A 24,875-nucleotide genomic window follows, 5' to 3' on the forward strand; every position below is an offset into this window, starting at 1 on the left:
CCTCTCTAAACAGACCTCCACTTAGTAAGTAGTAATTATGCTAGGTTCTTGAAGCTAATCTTTCATCTAACGGGAAAATTTCAAATTTACCAATATTAGCCACTTTAAAAATTCTGAAACTTTTCTGGAAGCATCTCCAAATTTGGAAGCAAGAAAATAAACTCCAACAAGAAATTTGGGGTAGAGGACTGAGGTTCAGAAAGAGATCTAGCAAGAAATGAAAGGCACCATACTTTACAGTGAAATGAGCTCAAACCATTTCTGAGTGTCAAAAAAAATAGATTTGATAACAGAAGTCTGTAAAGACTCATGCAACTGCTGTATTTTACTCCTTTGCTAAATTATAAATGTAGCATTGAGGTTAAGCACACAGCATGGTGTGAAGCATCTGAGTTTAAATCCCAGCTCTGCTGCCTATTACGACTAAAACCATAAACTATCCAATCTATAGGAGTTTGTTTCCTGCAAGATGAAGATGACAGCACCCAACCATAAACTGTTGTTTTAATACTTGACTTAATTATTGTATGTTAAATGTTTAGCTTATTGTCTGGATATAGGGAAAGGAATCACTAAAAAATAGCTATTATGTGGTTTTTTCCTTGACTTCACTATTAAGAGAACATAAACTTTAAGAGCACATGTAATTTTTCATTCAGCAGTTTCCCAATTCCTAGAAAAACTTGGGTTTTGATCTGTATTTCTTATGAATATGTAATATGCTGATTCCATAAAGCATTTCATTACAGGTAGACTCATCCTATACATATATACCTTTTTAATGCATAGAATCAATAAACAGAATAATCCTCCCAGGTTCTCACACATTTTTTTCTGTTTCATGTAAGAATTATGTGATATGACAAATGGACCAAAGATAAGTTTAATTCTAAGGAGTACAAATCTGAAGGGCCTATGAGTTTTTCATTTCAGTGTACATATAGTTAGAATTTTTTTCAATTTAATTTTAATTATTAGAAACTTATTTGGTCAGAACTGCAGTTACTGGAGTCTAAGAACTACTTAGACTTTAATACTTTAATAAAATAAAATCCATAATGAACTGTCACAAATAGTATGTATCTGACTTTATTCACTGAGGAGCATTTGAGGGTTCTGTCTCAATGGAGTTGGGACCAAAAGCATGCAAATACGAGACCTCAAGTCCAACCTTGGGACTATAGTCAAGGTACAAAGGAAAGGTAGTTATCAATTCGTTTGGTGCTCTTATCCATCCAGTACTATCCTCAGCTAAAGAAACCGTTACTATGTGATCAACAAAACACAAGGGTAACAATTGTGAAAACATAAAGTTACAGTAGGAATGAAGGCCTTGAAAAGCTCTATGACTTGACTTATATTACAGAGCACAACTGTGCTCCAGATTCTCAGCATTGCATGTGCTCATAAAGCCCTCCTACAAATATCTGAATACATTAACATTTTTTGTCCTTTAATAATATACCACAAATTATGTTTTAAATATAACAAACATGTGCCTGATATGTGAGAATTCATCCTACTTAAATGGCAACTAAATTCTACTGCATTATTTTAACATATAACAACAGTAGCAAATATTTGAGTGTTTACATGTCAGGCACTGAATCCTCACAACAACCCTAAGGAGAGAAGTCAATGTTACTCTCTCAAGGATAAAGCTGAATCTCAGAGGAGTTCACACAGTAGGTAAGCAGTATGCCAAGACTTGGGACTAGGAAGTCTGTCATCTGAGGTTACATGCTAACTACTGAGTATATCTATTCTAATAACATAAATATTAAGCCTGAATACTAAAATCTAAAAGTAAATACAAGTGGAGTGTTCTTAAGCTATACAAGTTCAGTTTAGTGCTATTTTATGTACTTCCCTTATTTCCTCATTACCACAAAGTTGTATTTTTTTTAAAAAAACTACCAAAGTCAGGCATGGTAGGCTTGCCTGTAATCTCAGGCTGAGATCTGGTGACTGAGGCAGGAGGATCACACAGTTGAGCCCAGTGTGGGCAGCTTAGCAACTCAATGAGACTCTCAAAAGAAAAGGAGACAAGAAGAAAGGGTCAAAATATACACACAACAACAAAGCCCAAGTTCTCTACTAGAATGTCTGTGTGCAAATATCAGGTAAGCATTACATGGCTCACATGTCAAGAAACTTTGCTTACTTTTTCTAATTGGGTCAGTTTCATTTAGCATTGAAATTTGCATTAATGGGAGAAATGACTGCCCCTGTATGATAACTCACGTAAAGAAATTAAAAAAATAAAGCTTCATTACACTAAGAATACCTTTATAAAACTGAACTATTTATTCATGCATTATATTAAGGTAGAATTCCAGAAAGCTAAAGAATAATACATTATTTTAAAAAGCTAATGTGGAGAAATTGAGAGGGGGTAATCAATGTGTATTATACTTTTATTATAGAGAAGAAAATTTCAAATACTGTACAGTGAGGTGTGCTGCAGAACACTATACAGTTATGCTATTACCAATTATTATTTAAATATACTATACATCATGGTCACAAAATCAGAAGCTAATGGGTAACAACTAATGCCTTAAGGATGGTATGACAGCTATACTATTTTGCTGAGTGGTTAAAGCACTTGCTATTTAAATTTTTTTAAATATTTACACTACTAATGCTTTTTTACATATTATAAATAGCATTTTCTCCAAAAAGTAGACTCTCCAATACTCAGTTCTAATTCTTAAAGTCAAATAAGCCTGAAAATATTGATAACCTTGTCAGTCTTTTATTACTCTACCACAGGGATAAAGGCTTAGGAAAGGATTTTTGCATTCTAAAGAGAAGTATGCATCTTAAAATTTAAAATACTCAGAAATTTATACAAGTACATAGCATCAACTAAAACCTTTCTTTACTAGTTTTTCCTTTTCTTTTACAAGAGAATTATCATTATATTAATAAGCTACAAAACCATGTAAACTCCATAATTTAAAAATTTAAATGTCAGATATACAAGTAATGGCATTTTTTTCTCCCAATAGTTCACAAATTTTACAATTTCTGCTATTTTTGGAACAAATGTTAAAATTCTCATGATTCAAGTATTATTACATATGAGCCAAAACACTTAGCATCTCAAAGATTTATCGAGAATGGCAGAACTTGTAATTAACTTTATTAACAACATTGGTGATATATCTCTCCTTAAATATGTATTTTACTGTGGTATATTTTTTAAGTAGTTGTACGAAAATTAGTTTCTTATGTTAACCTGAAGAACTTAGGATTGTACAATTTTGCTAAATTATAAACCTTGAAAGTAAAACATGTCTACCCAAGTTAAAATATGCACTTTACTATTTTTGTTATAAAAGATCATTTTAAATTCTTAGTAAGATGAGTGGAATTTAAACCAATTCTGCAAAGCTTTGCTACTATGAAAAATCTTAAGATGGAAATCTTGGGGCTGGGGATTTAGCTCAGTGGCATAAGTGCCTGCCTTGTAAGCAGGCAGTTGTGAGTTCGATCCCCAGTACTGGTAAAAACAAAAAAGACAAAAAAAAAAAAAAAAAAAAAAAAGATGGAAATCTTGTTTTATAAGTCTCAAAATCTGTGCCCCAGCATTTTAGTAAGGGCCAATTAAGATTACTGTTGGAAAATAAGGACCAAACTGTATTGACATTCTGAAACAAATGTTTTATGATACTATCAATATATTAACCAGTTCAAGTACAATTAATGACCGAATTATAAGTTTATTTCACACTTGTTAGGTTAGTGATTAGTGCAGTCTAAATAGAGAAATGTTCACTAGCAGACTAATACTTTAGTAGCTAATTACCTAAAACAATATTATTATAAACTTTCCATTTAGTAGCTAATGTGAAATGGCAGTAAAATTCTCAAAAAACTATCATTAGTAGCATGTATGTGAGTTGCTAGCAAGTAATCTTCCCTGAGGTAACAGACCATATGCAAAAGACACTTCTCATTTACAATAATGTTAATACCTCAAAATGGCAAGCTGGAGATGTTGGCATGTGGTTATAACCCCAGCACTCTGGGAGGCCGACACCAGATGTTCAAGCCCAGCCCGGGCAACCTGGTGACTTAGTGAGGACCCTGTCTCAAAATTAAAAATAAAAAAGGGCTGGAGACTGAGCTCAGTGCGAATGCCCAGGGTTTAATCTCCAGTACAGTGATTAAAAAAAAATGCAATAAGGACATGTGACTGGAAATATTTTAACTGGAAGCAGCAATCTTGATTATAAAAACCAAATTATAAATAACAGGAAAAAATAAAGCGAATCTAGTCAAAAGCATTTGCTAAATTTCTAGGCTTCTATCCTAACATTCTCCAACAAAATACCTCAAACATAATTTAAGGGAAAGGGAGGATAAACCTTTGGCGTACTCTTTAATTCTGTCTCCTAATACTTAACAATGTCTCATTTAATTTAGTTGCAACCATTTTCTCATTTCCAACATTCTAAATATATGCCATGTTCAATTTTACCTGGACTTGGGGTATCAACTTAAATTTGATATAACTGACGGAAATTATATTTCTATGTTCAATGGAACATGACAAATAGAATTCAATTATATGACTAACAGATGACTAAACAAATGTTTTCATTGACTTGAGATCTCCAGCTCGAACTCAACTATTCAGTAGTATTACAAATGTTAGTACACTAAAAAATAATCATTCTACTATAACAAATAGGATGATACTTAAACTTGAAACCTTGTTCTAAAACTTGTTTGAAAGGATACCTGACCCACTTATTAAAAAAATCATTAATAAGGGGCTGGGAATTTAGCTCAGTAGTGGAAGGGCCTGCCTGACAAGTGGAAGGTCATGAGTTCAATCCCTGGTACAAAAAAAAAAAAAAATCATTAATAAGGGGTGGGAATGCAGCTCAGAGGTAGAAAGTACTTGCCTAGCACATTAAGGGCCCAGATTCAATACCCAGCACTGAAAAAAAATTATTCTACTTACATTTCAACTGATTTAAAATAATTTTAAGAAATCTAATCAGTTCTCCAAATGAAGCCTTTTTATCTTTACTAATGTGGAATTCAAAGTGTTATTACAATATTCACACCTAACTGGTTTCTAACTAGCATTACTGTCATTAAGAAATAAAACAAAGATTAAGCCTATCTTCTAACATTCACATGTACATTATAATTATTACTGAATTTAAAATATTCAATAGGGAGGTAAAATTTGTTTGATATTTTTAACATACCAAGCCACAGGTGAAAATATTTGTTAAAGATGATAATATAATTTGTCTGGGAGCACTGTATTTTTTTTGGTCATTGAATAAATTTTCTGTATGTAAGCCATCCCATTTCCCCACCAAAAAAATGTCTGTGGCAAAAAAAAGGCCATAAATATTTGAAGTAGTTAGTGAAGTAGTATTAATTTTTATTTAATACGGAAGCTAGCTATGCTAAGTGTTAAATATTATTTGGCAGCCTTCTTACTTTATACAAAACCAGTGCATAACAGGAAACTTTTAAATTTTCCTTCAGTTCTGATACAGAGAATGATGTTGAAAATAAATTCAGAAGAGGGACAATGGAGATTAAGATATTGCAAAGAAAAATGTCATATTATGATAAAAACTAACCCAAACACATAATGTCTTGTTCAGATATACCTACAAAATATTTAGATTCTCCATTTTTTTCTTACTCAAAATGGAGTATTTAATATGTGGATTTAGATAGATATGTTCTTAGAGAAAAGATCAAAACCTCTCTCACTGAAAAAAAAGTATTGTCTGTATTTCCTATAAATCAATAAGCAGAGACCTTTAAACAACTGATTGTATGCTTTCTGATGTACATTTTCTTGAGTGGCAAACAGTTCTGCACCTGTTATAATGTGCAAACAGAGACAGCCAGGCTTTGAATGCTCTGAGAAAGAAATTGTATTAACTTTTGTCTTTCATCCATTCAAATTCAACTTAATTTCAGTGAACAGAGGGAGATAGATTGAAATGTACATTTCAGAATACAGATCTGCAGAACAGGATAAATTAGTGCAATATCAATCTTGAGATAAACACTTGTCTCTAAGGAATAAGCATGAAAGCTGCTTCTTCAGGAAACTGCCACTAAAGATTTAATGAATACAATATTGAAGCAAATGCTGAGTTGATCAGGGTATGATGCAGTAAAATTTGCATCCAAATCCAAGTGAAGCCAACAAATAAAGATAATCTTATGGACTCTAATAAAAAAGGAAACATTTTTGGTTCAGAGGGGCTCAAAGACACTTAGCATATAGAGGTTAAATACCATTGATCAAAACTCATTCATAAAGATAAATTCTTATTTATAAATTCTCTGTAAATCTGACATATTCTGAAAATTAGAAATTAACAACTGCTATCATCATTTTTCAACTTTCTACCACAATTTACAATGAACTCTTCTGTAAGATTTAAAAAAAATTAGGTGGTACTTGACCAGGCCAGGATTCAAAAAATAATGGTAATGTATTATCCACAGAGCACACAATTGGCCATGATGGCTCAGACAGTAACTAACTGAATCACACTATCATTCTAGACTATTCTTCCCCTTTGCTCAAATTGGCAAAATGTTATTTCATTATACTCTATTCTCAACACGTTTTTGCCAAGAACATCTATTTCTATGAATATATTTATGTTCACAGAAATGTCAGGATGACTGTCTAAAAAATCATTTTGAGAATTTTAAAATATAATTCAGTTTAGATAACCTTCAAATTTATACAAATCTTTGACACTCTAGTAATGTAGGATGGTTATCCTGATAACATCAACATTTGCAAAATCTCATTTCCTCTCCAGTTCTGGTCTTTTCTGAAACCACAACATTTTTCAGCACAAAAATTTTCATTTTTGAAACATTTAAGACTTTCATGGATCTGAAATTACAAGGACTTCCAATGAAACACAGAAATGAAAGAAACTTATCTCAGCAGATCTAAATATCTACTTTATAGGAATTCAGAGCCAGCCTGGGCAGCAGTATATTAAAAGCTATTGCCAATCACACACTTGCTATCATGCACTGAATAACAAGGTATAATCTTTGAATTATATATGTACAAGATTTTAAATGACTAATCAAATTATGTGGCCCAGCCAACAAATATTACATATTCACAATAAACATTCTGCCTTTATTAGTGCCTAATTAAATCAAGAATGATCCATTGGCTCAGTTGTATTAGTCATATCAGCATCTTGACTATCCATTTCTTCAGGTTCCTCCACAGAACTTCCCTTTTGTGCTTTTGAACTTGAGGAAAATGCTCCTCCCAGTGTATCTGCTACACAGCTATCAGCTGTTTCTGTATTCAAATTTGCAGTACCACCAGTTAAAGAAAAAGATTCAGGCAAGCCAGTCTGAAGATTCCCAGACCTTGCAGAAGAACTTACAACTTCGTCTTTTCTTTGAGGAAGCTCAGATGGTGATTGCTCTGTACTTTGATCCCGCAAGTGCTTGTCCATTGAAGCCTGAATAGAAGAAACCATTTCCTGCAGCTTTTTTCGCTGAGCTTCAACCACATCAGGATCAAGCTGCCTGCTGTCTCTCATTGTTACTACTCCAGGTGCTATTCGAATAAGCTCACTGTTACTAGGAGCAACTGTGAATGCAGGAGGCTCTGTTTTAGTGGAACTGTTACTAAAGTCTGACCCTGTATTATGCTTTCTTACAACTGGAGTTTCCCTAGCTCTTAGATCAAGGTGTGGGTTACTTGATGCAGTTCCTAGAGAATGCCCCTTTCCCTGAAAGGCAGTTACATTATGAAGTTGCTCAGATTTCTTTTTTACTACTCCGCCACTACCTAGTTTTAATAGCCCATGTGAGGGGCTCGATTCCCTACTTCTTGTCGTAGCCTCTGCTCGAACCTGACTTACAGCCTCTTTCACTAAATCTTCAACATCAGGACCGATAGGGAAATGTCCTGCAGCATCCACGCACAACTCCAGTCTATCTTCAGAAGCATTATATACAAAGGTTTTGCCAGGTAGATGTGGAAAAGTGCAATGCTTGCCATCAGCCATACCTAAACAAGGGGAAAAGATATTTAACATATTAGTAAATATACTAGCAAAATTGTAGTAAAGATAATTATGGTTAAATAGTGAATTCCCAATAACTATATATAGATACTAGGCTTCAAAACAAGATTAATAGAAAATATTTTATTACAAACAAAACATCAATATAAAGTCAGTTCCTCTAGGGGATGTTTTTTTTTTTTTTTTAAGAAATCATTGTCTTACTAAGCAATGGGGGCTTAAATCAGCAGAGCTGTGAGAAAAATACAATGTAAACCAGTAAGAAAATAATTTTCTTTACTGAAATTTAAATTATAATTTCAAATAGGCATTAATTTCAATAGTGCATAAAGTCCCAACTAATAAAATTCCAAGTAGAATCATATGCTGTGGCACATGCTTGTAATCCCAGCTACTTGGGAGACTGATGAAGGAGGATCAAAAGTTCTAGGCCAGCCAGGGCAATTAAGTCACTTAATAAAGGCCCAGTATCGAAACAAAAGGTAAACAGGGCTGGGAGCTGGGTATGATGGTGTATGCCTATAATGCCAGCACTCAGGAGGCTGATGCAGGAAGACTATAAGTTCAAGGCTACTTCTAGGCTAAATGGTACATTCAAAGCCAACCCAAACAATATAGTGAGACCCAATCTCAAGCCCCCATTCCCCTCCCAAAATAGGAACCTGGGGATGTAGCTCAGTGATATAGACTTGCTTAGCATGCACAAGGTCCTGAGTTTAATCCCCAGTCTGCACTGGGGAGGGGGAGAATATCCTCTTCACATACCATGAATAGACAACTGACAGAAACAGACACACAAAAATTGAAGCCACTGAAGTACAGTGTTTGTCAAGTATGCGCAAGGACTTGGGTTAAGTCATGAGCACAGAAAAAAAAAAGTCAGGTATGTGGTTCAAGTAGTACTTTTCTAGGCACATCTTAGAATCACTTTACCATCTCCCAATTCCCTACCTTATATATGGATAAACTATGGCTCCACAAATGAAGGTAGCAAAGAAGAAAATTCTGTAAGGCCAGAAATGTTTTAAAAGTCCATTTCAACAGATACCACCCACTGAACCTCTCTGTGCCAGGAATTCAACTAGACAATAAAGATTTCAAAATATCCTAATTCTTAGACAAAAGATACTAAGGATAAATCACTCTAATATATTCAGCTAAATACAGTGAGAGGTATACTGTACTGTACATAATCATCTCTCTTGATTATGTGAAGATTAAGTGACAAAACATATGCAAAAGCACATACCACAGTGCCTAATATAAGCCAAGCAGTCAATATATTTTAATTCTACTAAATCCAAAAGGTCTTGTAGTTGTTTCCTGCTGTGCGGCTATGACGCTTTCCGTACAAGAAGCTATAGTCTCCCCAAAATTTATCACAGTATTGGTTATAGTAAAACATTGGAAAACAACATATACTTTCAGCAAGAGAATGATTAAGTAAATTATGGACTAACTGCTTGCTCCAAGTAACATGCAGCTTTTAAAATTTAAAAAAGAAGGCTGGCATGCCTGATAAATGCAATAAACCAGTTAGAAATGAACAAAAATATTAAATAAGTGCTATAAAATTCAAAGCGGGGATCATGGATGAATTTTGAAATGCTTTGTGGACATTTAGGTAACATATATTTTACCCATGGCAATGTGATGTAAAAAAAAAAAAAAAAAAAGAATAGCTTTTCCTTTCCTCAAAAAGCTTCAGAGTAGTTCCAATGTACTTCTTTGAGAATATATCAAATAACCAGAGAAAATAATTCAATTGCAAGTGAATAAACTTTGTTTTATATATTTATATAATCTTTTGAATTTTAAGAACCAAGGTGCATTAAAGTTTCTGTATCACAGATCAACAGTTCTATTACTCATTTACAGCAAACTTATGAATACCAATAGTCGCAGCTACATTATTCCTTATATCAAAAAACTAGAAGGCCGGGCTGGGGATTTAGCTCAGTGGCATAAGCACCTGTCTTGCAAGCGGGCAGTTGTGAGTTCGATCCTCGGTACCAAAAGACACACACACAAAAAAACTAGAAGGCTGGTGCAGTGGCACATGTCTATAATCTCAGTACTGAGGGAGACTGAGGCAGAAGGATTGCAAGTTCAAGTTTATCTAGGCAATTTAGGAATACCCTGTCTCAAAAATACAAAAAACATGCAGGAATTGTAGCTCAGTGGTTGAGCATCCCTGGGTTCAATCAACAATACTGAAGAGACAGAAGAAGAGGAAAAAAGGAGAACACAGAAAGGGAAAGAAAGGGACAAACAGAAACACAGCCTAAACCAGATAAGAAAAACAAAACTGGAAATCACCCGAAAGTTCATCAGCAGAACAATGAACTGTGTTTAAGTGACGTATCATAATACTATACATAATACTGGAAATGAATGTCTTTGAGCCCATCAACAAGGATTAATCTAAAGCAGTGTTATACCAACATCGCAAAAGAATATATACTGCACAATTCAGTTCTCATAAAGTTCAAACACAAGCTAAAATGAATATTATGTAGTTAACGATTTGAATGCAAGTGTCGGGGCTGGGGATTTAGCTCAGCAGCATAAGAGCCTGCCTTGCAAGCAGGCAGTCGTGAGTTCGATCCCTGATACTGATAAAAATGAAAAAGACCAAAAAAAAAAAAAGAAAGAAAAAAATGAATGCAAGTGTCAAAACTGAATTTGCCATTAATCTCTGCATTTGTCTCCATAACAAGACCTGCAAGGAAATTTACAGGAAAACTACATTTAAAGACCAATTTAAAATAACTTTCCAAATGTAAAGAATGAAATCATTGCCAGTTTACACGGGGCAGTATTTCTAATCAAATGTAGATATAATCATCTGTCAGGATAGATTTGAAAAAAAAAAAAAAAAAAGCCAGGTCAGGTGGCGCATGCCTGTAAATGCCTGGAATCTCAGCATTTGGGAGGCTAAGGCAGCAGGACTTCCACAAGTTAAAGACCAGCCTGAACTCCATTGTGAAACCCTGTCTCAAAAAGACACACAAAAAAAACACGCATGTGGATAAAGTAACATAGGTGCCTTTTCCTCATTCTGTAGAGTAGAAATTATACCTGAGTGTGGGCAGGGCTTGATATGGATTTGATTAGTTAACCACAAGATAATAATGATTTGCCACTTGAATCATTAAAATAGAGAAAAAATTCACCACAGTATTAGTACTCTGGGAGGCTGAGGAAGGAGCACTGCAAGTTTGAGACCAGCCTAGACTATATAGCAAGTTCAGGGTCAGCCGGGAAAACAGACTCTATCACAACAAACAAAAATTTACCACAAATATTGGAAAAGAGCAAATCAAATCCAATAAAAGCAGAAATCAGTGAAACTGAAATCAGAAAGACAAAAGTCTATGAATCTACAGTGGTTTCTTTGAAAAGATCAATAAAATTGATAAAACATTAGCTAGGCAAGTCAGGAAAAATAGGCACGAATTGCAAGTATCAGAAATGAAAGAGATATAGACATTAAAAGGACAATAAGAAAATACTACAAACAACTTTATGCCAATACATTTGCTAATGCAGATGAAATAAATTTTTTTCCTTTGTCTTCTTCCTTTTTATGGGTACCACGGATCGAACTCATGACTGCCTGCTTGCAAGGCAGGCACTTATGCCGCTGAGCTAATCCCCAGCCCCAGATGAAATAAATTTGTTGAAAGAAAAAAATAAAGCTTGCTCAAGAAGAAATAACCTTAAGAGTGCTCTATTAAAGAAATTAAATTCCTAGTCCAACAAAGAAAACTCTTAAGCACAGATGGCTTCACTAGTGAATTCTACCATTTTAAAAAGATGTAATACAGGTTGAAGGGAGGGGAGGGGAATGGGAAAAAAAAAAACAAGACATATCACACACAGGTATAAATTCCATATGATGAATGTTATCACTATGTATACCTCAAATGTACCAATAAAATGAAAAAAGTAATATCAAAGTTATTACAATCCAGCAGAAAAACAAGAGGAAGAAATGCTTCCCAACACTATTTTATGAAACCAATATTATTCTGATTGAATAATTATTGTAAGAAAACCATTATCTTCTATGAACATAGTTACAAAAACACTCAGCAAAATATTAGCAAACTGAATCAAGTATGCAAGTTGATTCAACATTCAAAGATCAAGCACCAGAATTTACCCTATCCACAAATTATCTCAATAGGAAAGAACACATGATAAAATTCAACATTCATTTCCAATAAACTATCCACAAACCTAGGAACAGTGGGCATCTCTGAAAAATTTACAGGTTGAATATTTCCCTCTAAGACAAGGAGTAAGGCAAAAAGGTCCACTTTCAATATGGCAAGAAAAAAAATTAAAACTTTTATTTGCAAACAGTATTATGACCTAAATAATACCAAATAATCTTCTGAAAAAACTACTAGAACTAATATGGTTGTTTAGCAAGGGCACAGAATACAAGATAAAGATACAGAAAACAATTTTATTTCCAAGGACTAGCAATGAACAACAGAAAGTTGGAATTTTTTAAAAGCATATGAAAAAAATGAAATACATATTTAGGTATAAATTTAACAAAGTACACCAGATCTATATTTTAAAAATTACAAAATTTTAATGAGATTAAAGACTTAAACAAATGGATAAATATAACATTTTCATACGTTGAAAGATTCAAATATTGTCAAGATACCAAGGGTTCCTGATTTGATCTCTATGTTCAATGCAATCACAATAAAATGTCAGCAGACACTCCTGAAATCGACAAGTTGATTCTAAAACTAATATGAACAAAGGACTCAGAATATCCAAGTTTGAAAAAGAGTAAGATGAAAGATTCATACTAAATGATTATGAGAATTACGACAAAGATACAACCATCAAAATGTGGCACTAACAAAAGAGATACAGACTAACAAAACAGAAAAGAGTTTCTAGTACCAGACCAGATAGAAGTCAAATGTTTTTTAAAAAAATAAATATTGAACCATGTTTTGTATATGGTACAATTCATCCTTTGCAAGTGTACAATTGATGATCAACTGATTTTTGACAAAGCGATTTAATGGGTAAAATCTAACATTAAAAAATCAATACATTAAGCAAACATTATATGTCCATACATTAAAAAGAAAACTTCTCCAGCACTGCAAGGGAAAAAAATCCATACCTTGCAATATATTTTATATGTAATAGCTAAAGTATATTTGGATCATAAACTTAAATATAAAACCTAAAAGCTATAAAACTTCTCCAAGAAAACATGATTTTTATGACCTTGTACTAGGCAAAGATTTAGGACACAAGAATGAAACATAAAATATTGTTAAAATGGACTTTTTATCTAAATTAAAAACCTCGGATCTTCAAAAAGAATAAAAAGACAAGCTAAAGGCTGGGAGAAATACTCCCTAAACACCTATCTAATAAATCACGTGTACCCAGAATATATATAAAAATTTCTAACTTTTAAATTTTAGAATAGGCAAAAAAAGAGCAAATAAACATATCAAAATATGTATAGAATCATTTTTTAGGGAAATGTACATTAAAACTACCATGAGCTAGTATTATAAATCTGCAACAAGGTTAAAGAAACAAAACTTGACACTGTCAAATGCTGACAAGAGTATAAAACAAATGAAACACTCATACAGTGCTGGTACCAAGGCAAAATGGACCAAACACTTTGAAAAATGGTTTGGAAGTATCTTCCTACAAACACATACAGCACAGTACTTACCACACAATCTTGTATTCCCACTCCTACACATGTACCAAAGAAGAGTAAAAAGCTATGTTTATACAAAGATCTGCATATAAATGTTTATAATGGCTGTATTCATAATGGCCAAAAACTGATAACAGCTCAAATGCCCCTTAGCTGGTTATGAATTTTTAAAATGTGAAATAGCCAATCAATGAAATGTTACTCAGCAATAAAAGAATAAGCTACTAATATATAAAACAGGACAAACCTCAAATGTAAATTAAAACAAAAACAGGGCATTAACATACTCCCTCTCTCCTGCCATGGTCATGTCCTATGCTACCGGCCTCAGTACCTTGTCACCAAATGGCCATTATCGTATCTTGGATCAATCCCTGGACTTTGGACCAGAAGCATGGGCCAAAATAAACCTCTTTTCCAGTCTAATGAAAAACAAAATAAAAATAGGCAATTGTTTTCCATAAAGAGCAACATGATAAATACTTTAGGTTTTGTAGACTTTAAGGTCACTAATGTAACTATTTAACCCTGCTATGGCAATGCAAAAGCAGTCATGGGTAATATGCAAACACGAAGATGGCTGTATTCATACACACAACAGGCAAGAGAGTTGATGAAGACCTCAAGCCACTGGGGCCAACTTGTACCTTAAATCCAAGAAGCTAGACACAAAATCTTACACTAAATGGTTCCACTTACAAGGTAATATGGAAAAAGTGAACACACAAAATAAGTCATGGTTGCCAGAACATGGGAGTTAGAGAAGGCAGGCTGACTACAAAGAAGCACAAAACAACTTTTTGGAGGGGTAAAACATTCTACATCTTGATTGATGATTATAAGACTTTATATATTTCTATTTATATAAAGAGAGAATCTTATATACAGGTTGAACATTCCTAATACAATAATTTGAAATCCAAATGCTCCAAAATATGAACATTTTGTTTTGTTTTGTTGTTTTCAAGACAAATTCCACTAGGCGTGTCAAGGTGCCCTTGAACTCACTTTGTAGCCCAGGCTGGCCTCAGACTTGAGGTAATCCTCCTGTCTCAGCCTCCTAAGTGCTGGCATTACAGGTATGTGCCACAATACCCAACTGAAAACTTTTTGAGTACCAACATGATACCACCAAACAAAAACTCCGTATCATGAAACTGTCTACCACAGAAAATTAGTTAAAATATTGTATAAAATTACCTTCAGCCTATGTACATAAGGTATACATGAGATGTAAATGAATTTTGTGTTTAGACTTGGACCCCATACTTCACTATGTAAATATTCCAAAACTAGAAATATCCAAAATTCAAGACTTCTAGACCTAGGCATTTCTGACAAAATACACAAAACATTAGGTTTCTGAATAGCTAATGTGAATTTTATTCCATATATATTTATTCCATGTATATTATGCCTCAATACAGGTATGGTGGTACATGCCTGTAATGCCAGAACTCCAGGAGACTGAGGCAGGAAGATCACAAATTCAAACCTAGTTTGGGCAACTCTTAGCAACTTTGTGAGATCCTATCTCTAAATAAATAAATAAATACATAGGCTGGGGATACAGCTCAGTGAGAGCATTGTGTTCAATCCTCAGTCAGTATCACAACAAAACAAAACAAAACACCTATTTTTAAAAAAAGAAAAGAGAAGGTGTCATGGTTTATTTTGGTGGCCCCCAGGCCTCATGCATTTGCATTGTGCATTTGTGACTGGTTCATTGTCTAGCTCTTGGATTGGGGGTGTGAGTGCTACACTGGCCTGGGGGTGGAGCCAGGATGTAATGTAATGGCAGGAAGGTGTGTCTTGCTCTTTTGCCTGTTTCCTCCTTTATGTTTGCAGCTGCCATGAACTGCGGCCCCTCCATGCCAGCCTGCCTTGGAGCCAACAGAGAACAGAGTATGGACTGAAACCTCCCAAAACTGTAAGAAATAAACCTTTCCTTACCCAACTTTTGGCATTAGGTATTTTGTCTCAGCAACCAGTAAAAAGTAACTAAGACAGAAGGTGTTCTTTTTTTTTTTTTTTTTTTATTTAAGAGGAAAAAGAGAAAAACACAAAACAAGACAAAGCAGTGTAAGGTTACACATAATACAGAACTACAAAAAAAAAAAAATAAACATAACAGTAAGAAATCACCTGTTAATAGATTACATAATATCATCTTGGAAATAGTTGCTCAAATCACAGTATCAAAGAATACAAAGTAGACATTCAAACGGAGAGACTGCAAACAGCTGTGTTCAATGATCCAAAAACATTAATATAGTCAGCTATTTAACATCCCTAAACACACTTGTTGTTATATCCGTTAGAGCTCTTTTTTTTTTTCCCTCCCTCTCTTTTTTATAACAAAATTTACACATTTTGGATTTTATTACTCCTCAGTTCTCATTACTCTCTTGGGGGGGAGATAATAAAGTCAAATATGGCAAAACAAAGCTGTAAGTCCAAACCAAGGATAGACATAGCACATGATGTAGAACAGAGTACAAGGTCATCAACAATGGTTATCAACATTGTCTCTTGTTTCCTTAAAAGGAATTGTCTATCTCATTAGATATTATAAAGTTGGACAAAACAGTGGAGAACAAGACCAATAAAACTTAGGCATTGTGAACATTGCAGGACTTCCAAAGGAGACAATAGTCAAACCAGAATGGGCATCTTTGTGAATCTTATTGCCTTCAAATTAGTTGCCTATACCTGACAGAAGGTGTTCTTGATTCCTGATTCAAAAAAACCCCTATCCCCAAAAAAAAACACAGCATTTTTTTTTTGAGATAATCTAATATCAAGGAGATTTAAAACTGTTGGGTGATATTAAAAATTGATATTGTGTAGGGGAATGCCATTATATTATATCCTGGCTCCACCCCTAGGCCAGTATAGCACTCACAACCCCCAATCCAAGCCCTAGACAATGAACCAGTCACAAATGCACAATGCAAATGCATGAGGCCTGGAGGCCACCAACATAAACCACAGCTTAGTGGTGCAGCCTGTATGCAGCATGCCTGAGGCCTAAGGTTCAAGCCCAGCCAGTAGAAAAAATTTTTTATGTTTTAGATGTGATAATAGTACTGAGGTTATTTTTTTTTTAAAGAAAAAAAGAGCCCTTACCTTTAGAAATACATACTGATATAGATGAAATTATGTTATCTCTCAGAATTACTTTAGAACAGTTCGGTTGAGAAAGACTAGAGATGTATTGATAATTGTTCAAGCTGGTAGGTAAATGGAATTTGATTATAATACTCTGGCTATTTTTGTATGTTCCTATAACAGTAAAGTTGAAAGGGTTTTAAGAAAAAAAGTGTATGAAGAAGAAACGAAAATTACAAAACAAATTTTGCACTTGCTGCTTGTACAGTCCAGGGAGGCAATATAGTGAGATACTCTACAGTGATAAATCTGGGGCCAAATGCAATTATGTGAAATCTTTGAGTATACAAAGTCAAAACACAAGCCCTAGCAATTTCTCGCTTATGCTTACATACAAGTGTATATAGATTTACAAATAATAATGTAATAAAAAAATCAATGTAAAATAAGCTATCTCCTAAAACCTAAAAATGAGATACATTTTAATCGTAGGCAAAACATAACATAATGGGGCTGGAGATTGAGTTCAGCGGCATAAGCGCCTGCCTTGCAAGCAGGCAGTCGTCAGTTCGATCCCCGGTACCGATAAAAAGGAAAAAGACAAAAAAAAAAAAAAAACCATAACATAACAATGATACTATATTACCTACTTCTGGGCAAGTTACTAAGACTATAACCAAACAACTTGTAATTTCATGATTTGATTTTAGTTGTTAAAAGTCACACACATAAGTCAGATAAAAAAATATAAGCCAGAAACTGATGTAAAATATTTAATAATAATAATATAGCAGAAAACACAGGTAACCATGTCAGAATAATCTATTTTAATAAAGCTGACTGCTAAAGAAGACTCTACTCAACTAATTAGCTTTGGAAATGTGTGTATGTATAGAATACACATATACATACACATAGACCTATAAATCCATCTATACACACGTATGCGTAAATATATATAAATCTATACATACACACAAGTGTGTAGGTATGGCTGTGTTTTAAATAAGGGTCTTGCTATATTGTCCAGGCTCAAGCAATCTTTGTACTTCGGCCTCCTGTGGCTATAGGCATGTACCACTATACCTAGCTAGAAATGCTTATAATATAGAACTTTCTTAATCTTATAACAGTTTAAGTGGAAATATTATCTAACAATAAAGTCAGAAATTAACTATACCCATGGTTTTCTTCATAATATTGTAGAATACACCACCCTGCTGAAACATGTGAGGAAGTCCTTTCGCGTAAGACCACACATCTTCTCCTGTAAGACAAAAGCAGATACAGAATAAGAAATAAGACAGTTTGCTCCCAGCGTTGCTTTAACAAGAAATATAAGAGCAACCAATGGTTGCTTTAATATGATTAGCCTAGCACAGAGACTGAAAGGCAGAACTAAATGAGTGAAACAACCAGGTAAAATACAGAGAGGACACAGAGTTGACAGGACACAAGAAAATGGATGGACTAAAGATGATGCCCACTACCAAACGCTGTCATAGAAGGGCACACATCCAGCATTTCAAAGCCATGTGGTTTTCAAAAGAGAACAGAAATCCAAATATTCAGTATGAATTCTATCAAGTTGTAAACGTAGACTCTAATTCAAAAATGTCGTTAAAGTTCCACGAGGCAATGCTGCATATATTAAACAAAATATAACTAAAGACTCACTCCAGCTTAAAATACTAGTTTATAAACTCTGGACTAGACTTTTAAAAGGCCATAGAAAATTTTGTACTTTCAAAATAGTATATACTAGCCAAGCATGGTTGTGTATGCCTATAATCCCAGCACTTGGGAGGCTGAGTTAGGATGATTGTTACGAGTTCAAGAGCAGCATGGGCAACAAAATGAGTTCAAGGTCAGCCTGAACTGCACAGTAAGACCCTGTCTCAAAAAGACAAAAATAAAATAAAATATAAAGTTGCACATTTATATTAAAGCCAAGTAAATTAAAAAGAGTCTAGGCAAAAATATAGGCAGACTGAACAAAAGAAACTGGATTTTGTTTTTCTGAAATTAACTTTCTCAAAACAGATCAAGAGAGAAAAGATTTGAAGAAATTTAGAATAACCTTTAAAAGCCCACACAATAGCAACAGGCAAATTAGTTCAAAAAAACCTTTTTAAAAAACATCTTTTCAAAAACATCCTTTGATACTTTTTAAATTAAAAAGTGGCGAATGATGCACTGTTATGGCACATACTTAGCATGAGTAAGAAAGTTCTAGGTTCAATTCCCAGCACTAAACACGTAACAAACAAAAACCCACCGAAAACGATCATCACTTTTGAAGAAGTCAAAGAATGGAAGGAATAGAAACATTACTTTTTTCTTTTTGGAATACGGTTCTCTTCACTTGTGTATATTTCATTATTTTTTAATATGCTAATATATGTGTATTACTTTCATTAGAAAAACTTACTATTTTTAACAAAGAAAGTTTTTTTTCCCCTACATAGTCATAACAATGCAACACAAAGAAAGTTTTGTCTTTTAGAAAATTATACTGTTGAATCTGAACTTTGTATGGCAATAATTGCTGATGCTAACTAATCACTAAGTATATACAATCTCTCCTCACATTCATAAACAAACAGGAATATGAATTTCTATGGCAGTTGGCTAAAGTTATTTTCAATATGCAGTTAATATACAAATTTTAAAAACTTTACCACTTGAAGTTTCATTAACCAAAACATAATACAAACATATTTTACCAACAATGCAGTACTGTTACTAGAATGCCTATATGAAACAGCAGATACATGGAAGTTTAATTTAAAATTCTAAAGATTATTAAGAGCATCAAATACGGAAATATTTGTAACTCCTGGCAGAAGCTCTGATTGTTGAATTTAACGTTAAATTTCATTTGGATAAATTATTTCTATAGCAATAACTTTTAATTAATGTTATCCTAAATGTACTTTAGATTTCGAGGATATCATTCATTTATTTAGCAGACATAAAAATGTATAGTAACAGTTTTGGGGCTAATAAGACTCTAAACAGGTGCCAAAATGATTAACTCTTTAGAACTGACCACCTGTATACTAAAAAGAAAGAAATCACACTTGTTAATTCACATACATGATTAATCTTTAAGCAAGCAGATCACTTACTCTACTGTAGTATTTCTCCATCTTATTCTCATTATCTCCCCCTTAAAAAGTCATTATTAGACACTATTTTCCTAACCTGCCCACTGCCCACGATGTTTGAAGACTACATTATCTGTTTGTGTATCGTATGTATACATCTATACAATCTATACATTACAGTGAGAGCTTTTTTCCCTTCCCCTTCCTTCCCTCAAGAACCAATTTTCACTCCCTTTATCTGACTTGAGGGAAGAATAAATATTGTCTAAACCTCTATTATGTACCTAGGGAAGGCAATTAATATAGACTCACTTACTCAACACAACTAAGTTCTACTTAAGAGACAAGGAAGCAAACTCAGATTGGTCAAATAACTCCCAAGATCACACAGCTAGTAATAATTGCTAAAGTCAGAATTGGAATTCTGCATATCCAAAGCTTATGCCTGTCCCACTATTAAAACTCTCCTAGAGGTCAAACTGTGTTAAAATAAACTTATATCTTCATTTTTTTTTGTAGAAATTTATGGCATCAATAACTGGTTGGAGGAAAAAAAAACAGGTAAATTATTTCCTTTGGTACACAATAACCTCCAATTAAAGGCATGTTTGCTAAAAACAGAAATCAGAAAAAGGACTAGCAATCAGTTACTTTGCCCAAGTCCACAAGACTCATAAAACTCTCCACTGCTCACTACCGCCCTGGTTGTCTCCTACCCTGCTTTGTGCTACTGCCACAGAATTTTGCCTCTGTCTTTTCCTCTGCAAGTCCCTCTTCCATAGAGTTTTCCAGTTTAACCTTTACTGTTTCTCAAAAGCACAGAATGAAATGCAAGCTCTTTTTACTTGGTATATGAGGTACTCTTCTAGCTGGCCTTTACCTGCCTCTCCCATCTCACATCATACCTTGCCTTAATTTTTACAAACAACACTGCCAAATTGCTCCTAAAGGCCAATAACTGCTTTGTATAGGGGAAGGGAGGAGCAGAAAAGGGTATGGGGAAAAGAAAGAACTGAAGATCAAAAGAAAAGGAAATAGGGGTTGGGGATTTAGCTCAGTGGCATAAGCGCCTGCCTTGCAAGCAGGCAGTCGCAAGTTCGATCCCCAGTACCAATAAAAAGGAAAAAGACCAATAAATAAATAAATAAATAAAAGAAAAGGAAATAGAGCTTTTGTAAATGGGAAGGAGGACAAGAGTTTGAAGTAGCAGAGAGGGCTGGAAAGGGCAGGGGACAAAAACAGAATTAAGATGGGTCATGTACATGTACCAACTTGCCACAATCAATGTAATTGAATGTACCACATACACATAAGTAATAAGAAAACTATTTAGGTATCATTTACTTTAGGTGGTGGGTGGGCAGACGTCCTTCGATTTTCATATACATGTACATGAATATCAGGGCCCCACCAATGCTGCAGGTTAATTTAGCTCACTTTCTCTCTTTTTCCCCTTCTGAATTAAAAGATTAAAAGATTCAAGCTCAAGTTAGTGGCCTATCAGACTTTCTATTCCCAGCACCTGACAGTGCTGAACAAAAAGTAGCACTCTTACTACTGACTGAATGGTATATAAAATAAATATTGCAAATGAGATTTTTCCTTTTAAACAATGCCTAAAAGCAATAAAAAAAAAAAAACTGAAACAGCATAACTTCTCTTCAGTGTTATAAAGTATAAATGATAATAACATTTGCTTTTTTCTTTGAGAATCAAATAAACCAAAATCAGAGTAAAGAGAAATGATTTTTCTACCATTCCACTAGAAAGTAAACTTAGGGTAAAGCCTCTAACAAATATTATGTTAACGTATGTTTTTCTCTTACAGTCTCCAGTCAGTTTTACTTTATAATTCAATTGTTTAATAGTAAAACAGTAAGATACTTTAACCAATGTATTGTATATGACCATAACTATAGAAAAGTTTATACCACCACCATAAATAACATCTGTTTATAGCTCATCTTCCACCAGTCCTTTCTTGTACAGCCTTCAGTTCTCCTACCTGAAAGAGTGTTTATATGTATATAACAATGATATTATGGATGATTTTTCCTCTCATGTATCCAAAGTTTTTCTATGACAAGTAATTTTTAATTTTAAACAATTATGTTAAAATGAACTGTTTGAAATATTTTTTTTAATAATAAAATGGAATTAAAAGCAATTTTAAAAGCGCATCATCCCAATTTTCTAACCTTAAATATTTAAAAAGGTGATTTAGGGGAATGGTATGAGGGAAAGAGGATAGAAATGGGTATGGGGGTGCAGCTGAATTTGCAGAATAAGTTCTAATGTTTAGCACAGAAGGATAATTGTAATTGATAAAATGTACATTTCAAAACAGCTCGTAGAAAAGATTTTGAGGGGCCAGAGATTGCACTGCCTGGCAAGTGCAAGGTTATGAGTTCAATCCCCATAACACACACTCAAAAAGAAAGGGCTTTGAATGTTCCCAATACAGGAAATGCTGTAGAGAGACAGATATATCATAACTCCCATCTTATAATTACACATTGTACACATGTATAGAAATATCACACCGCACCCATATAATTTTTGTATACCAATTAAAAATAAAAATATAAATAAGCCAATTTGAAGCTTCAAGTTTGCAATTTATAAAGGCAGTAAATTTTAAAATTTACCATCTACATAAAATATATTTTAAAAACTCCAAAAGAAATATCCCCAAACTAACTCTGAAGTATCTATTATCATAAGATAAACAATGTATTTTAAGTAAGCAATTTCAAATTTTGTGGTAACTTATTTATTTGGTCTTTTTGAGACAGGGTTTCCCTATGCAGTTTAGGCTGGCCTTGAGCTCACTTTGTAGTTCAGGTTGGTCTTGCAACTTGCAATGACTCTCCTGCTTCAGCCTCCCAACTGCTAGGATTACAGGTGGACGCCACCACGTCCAACTTGTAGTAATTTTAATAAAGAATTCTAAATGTCTTTTTTTTTTTTTTGTCTTTTCCATTTTTATCGGTACCAGGGATCGAACTCACGACTGCCTGCTTGCAAGGCAGGCGCTTATGCCACTGAGCTAAATCCCCAGCCCCTAGAGTTCTAAATTTCTTTTCCTCTGCATTGAGAATTGAATCCAGGGCCTTCTGTGCTGCTAAACATTAGAACTTATTCTGCAAATGCCACTCAACATCACCAGCCCTTTTAAAAGTTGAGTCAGGTTCTCCCTAAATCACTAAATTGCCCAGACTGGGCTTGAATTCACAATCCTCCTGCCTCTCCCTCAGAATGCTGAGATTATAGGTGTGAGCCATCATATCCACCCAACAGTTCCAAATTTAGAGTAGGAATACAGGACTGTTTCTTGGAAAAACTCCCAAAGGTACTCATTTGCTCAAAGAATTGTTGCCACCTATCTCTATTTTGTGCATCTTCTGCCATCTAAAAATATATTTTATCAATAATCAAAACTTTTGCCTTCTGTACTTAGCCCTTTAAAAGTATCTGGCCACACAGCTTTTAGTGTCACCATCAGCATTAAAGGATACAGTTATAAAACATATGCATGCACACAAACCCAATTGTGTACACATGCACAAGGACATGAGTATGACAGGATACATCCCAATCTAATAACAATGAATTTATGTTAAAGAAATATTGAGAACCACTATATTTTATTTTACATATGCTTGAATTGTTTGAATTTTAAAAAAATATTATAATTGAAAAACTATGAAGAAAAATAAAAAGTATCACATAGTTGAGCATAGATAGGAATGTAATCAATATTTAACATAATCTTCAAAGCATGACTATGTAAAATAGCAATTTACAACATATACATTTAAGGTATACATATATGTACTAATTTTTATTCAATCTTATAACTTTTATCCCCCATTATAAATATGTTCTATATAAATCAACAGAATGGTTTCGGATGGCATATAACAGTATACATAAAAGTAGTATTAACTTTCAAGTCATCCAATATCTGAAAAAAAATGAGAAATAATGAGATTCAATGTCTCTGAAGAGAAGTATGTAAGGCTTTAAGTGTGATTCTGGAAAATATTGGACTATGGATACCTAGTGGTATCATAGGGCTGGAGTTAGCACTGTGGTAGGACTTTGCACAGGGCCCTGAGTTAGGGCCCCTGCAACATGGAAAAAAATTAAAAAATGAAACAATGGAGAAGGTACTATGAAATTAAAAAACACTGTTTAGGCTTTTGTTTGTTTTGTTTTTGGTCCTGGTGATCAAACCCACAGCCTCATGCATGCCACAGAGGTCTCTACCACTGAATTTTATCCTCAGACCCCAGTATTTTGTTGTTTTGAGACAGGGTGTCTTTATGTTGACCTCAGGTTTATAATTCTCCTGCTTTAGCCTCCAGAGTGCTTGGATTATACTCCTGCAGGCCACACCTAGCTAACTTTTAAAGGATATGTTAAAACCAACCTGGGCATGTGAGTACGTGGGCATGTGAGCACGTGGGCATGTGAGCACGTATCTGTATTCCAGCATCTTAAAAGTTGCACCAGGAATATAGCAAGTTCAAGCCCAGCCTGGATAATCATGCAACTTAGCATAAGCCTGTCTCAAAATACAAAATCAGAGATGGAATGTAGACCAGTACTCTGAGTTCAAGCCCCAGTACCACCACACTGAGATACAATACCAGACAATTGCAATTTAAAGAGGAAAGATTTATTTTTGCTCATATTTTAAGCCCATAGTTGGTTGGTTCTAAGGCAAGAAGACATGGTGGAAGGGTCTGGCAAAGGAAAGATGCTCATATTGGAGAGGGATATACACCCTTCCCCTCAGTGTCCTGCCTCTTCCTATCAGACCCTACCTTCTAACAGTAAGTGAGGCGTATC

At 34.1% G+C, this 24,875-nt stretch overlaps 1 protein-coding gene across 1 annotated transcript in view; it reads right to left on the reverse strand.

The window, feature by feature from the left end:
- Positions 1-2,398: 2,398 nt before the first annotated feature.
- The window catches only part of Vcpip1 (valosin containing protein interacting protein 1), a 30,660-nt gene continuing 8,183 nt past the window's right edge, over positions 2,399-24,875 (reverse strand). Inside the window, exons 2-3 of the mRNA XM_003480065.5 lie at positions 18,089-18,175; positions 2,399-8,056 (exon numbers count right to left, since the gene is read on the reverse strand). Of these exons, the coding sequence (XP_003480113.1) occupies positions 7,185-8,056; positions 18,089-18,175 (959 nt within the window). The 3' untranslated portion in view covers positions 2,399-7,184. The remainder of the gene's footprint in view (positions 8,057-18,088; positions 18,176-24,875) is intronic.

This window comes from Cavia porcellus, unplaced genomic scaffold, assembly GCF_034190915.1.
Source record: "Cavia porcellus strain 051 isolate PalLab524CR breed Dunkin Hartley unplaced genomic scaffold, mCavPor4.1 scaffold_10, whole genome shotgun sequence".
NCBI classification, from domain to species: Eukaryota; Metazoa; Chordata; class Mammalia; order Rodentia; family Caviidae; genus Cavia; species Cavia porcellus.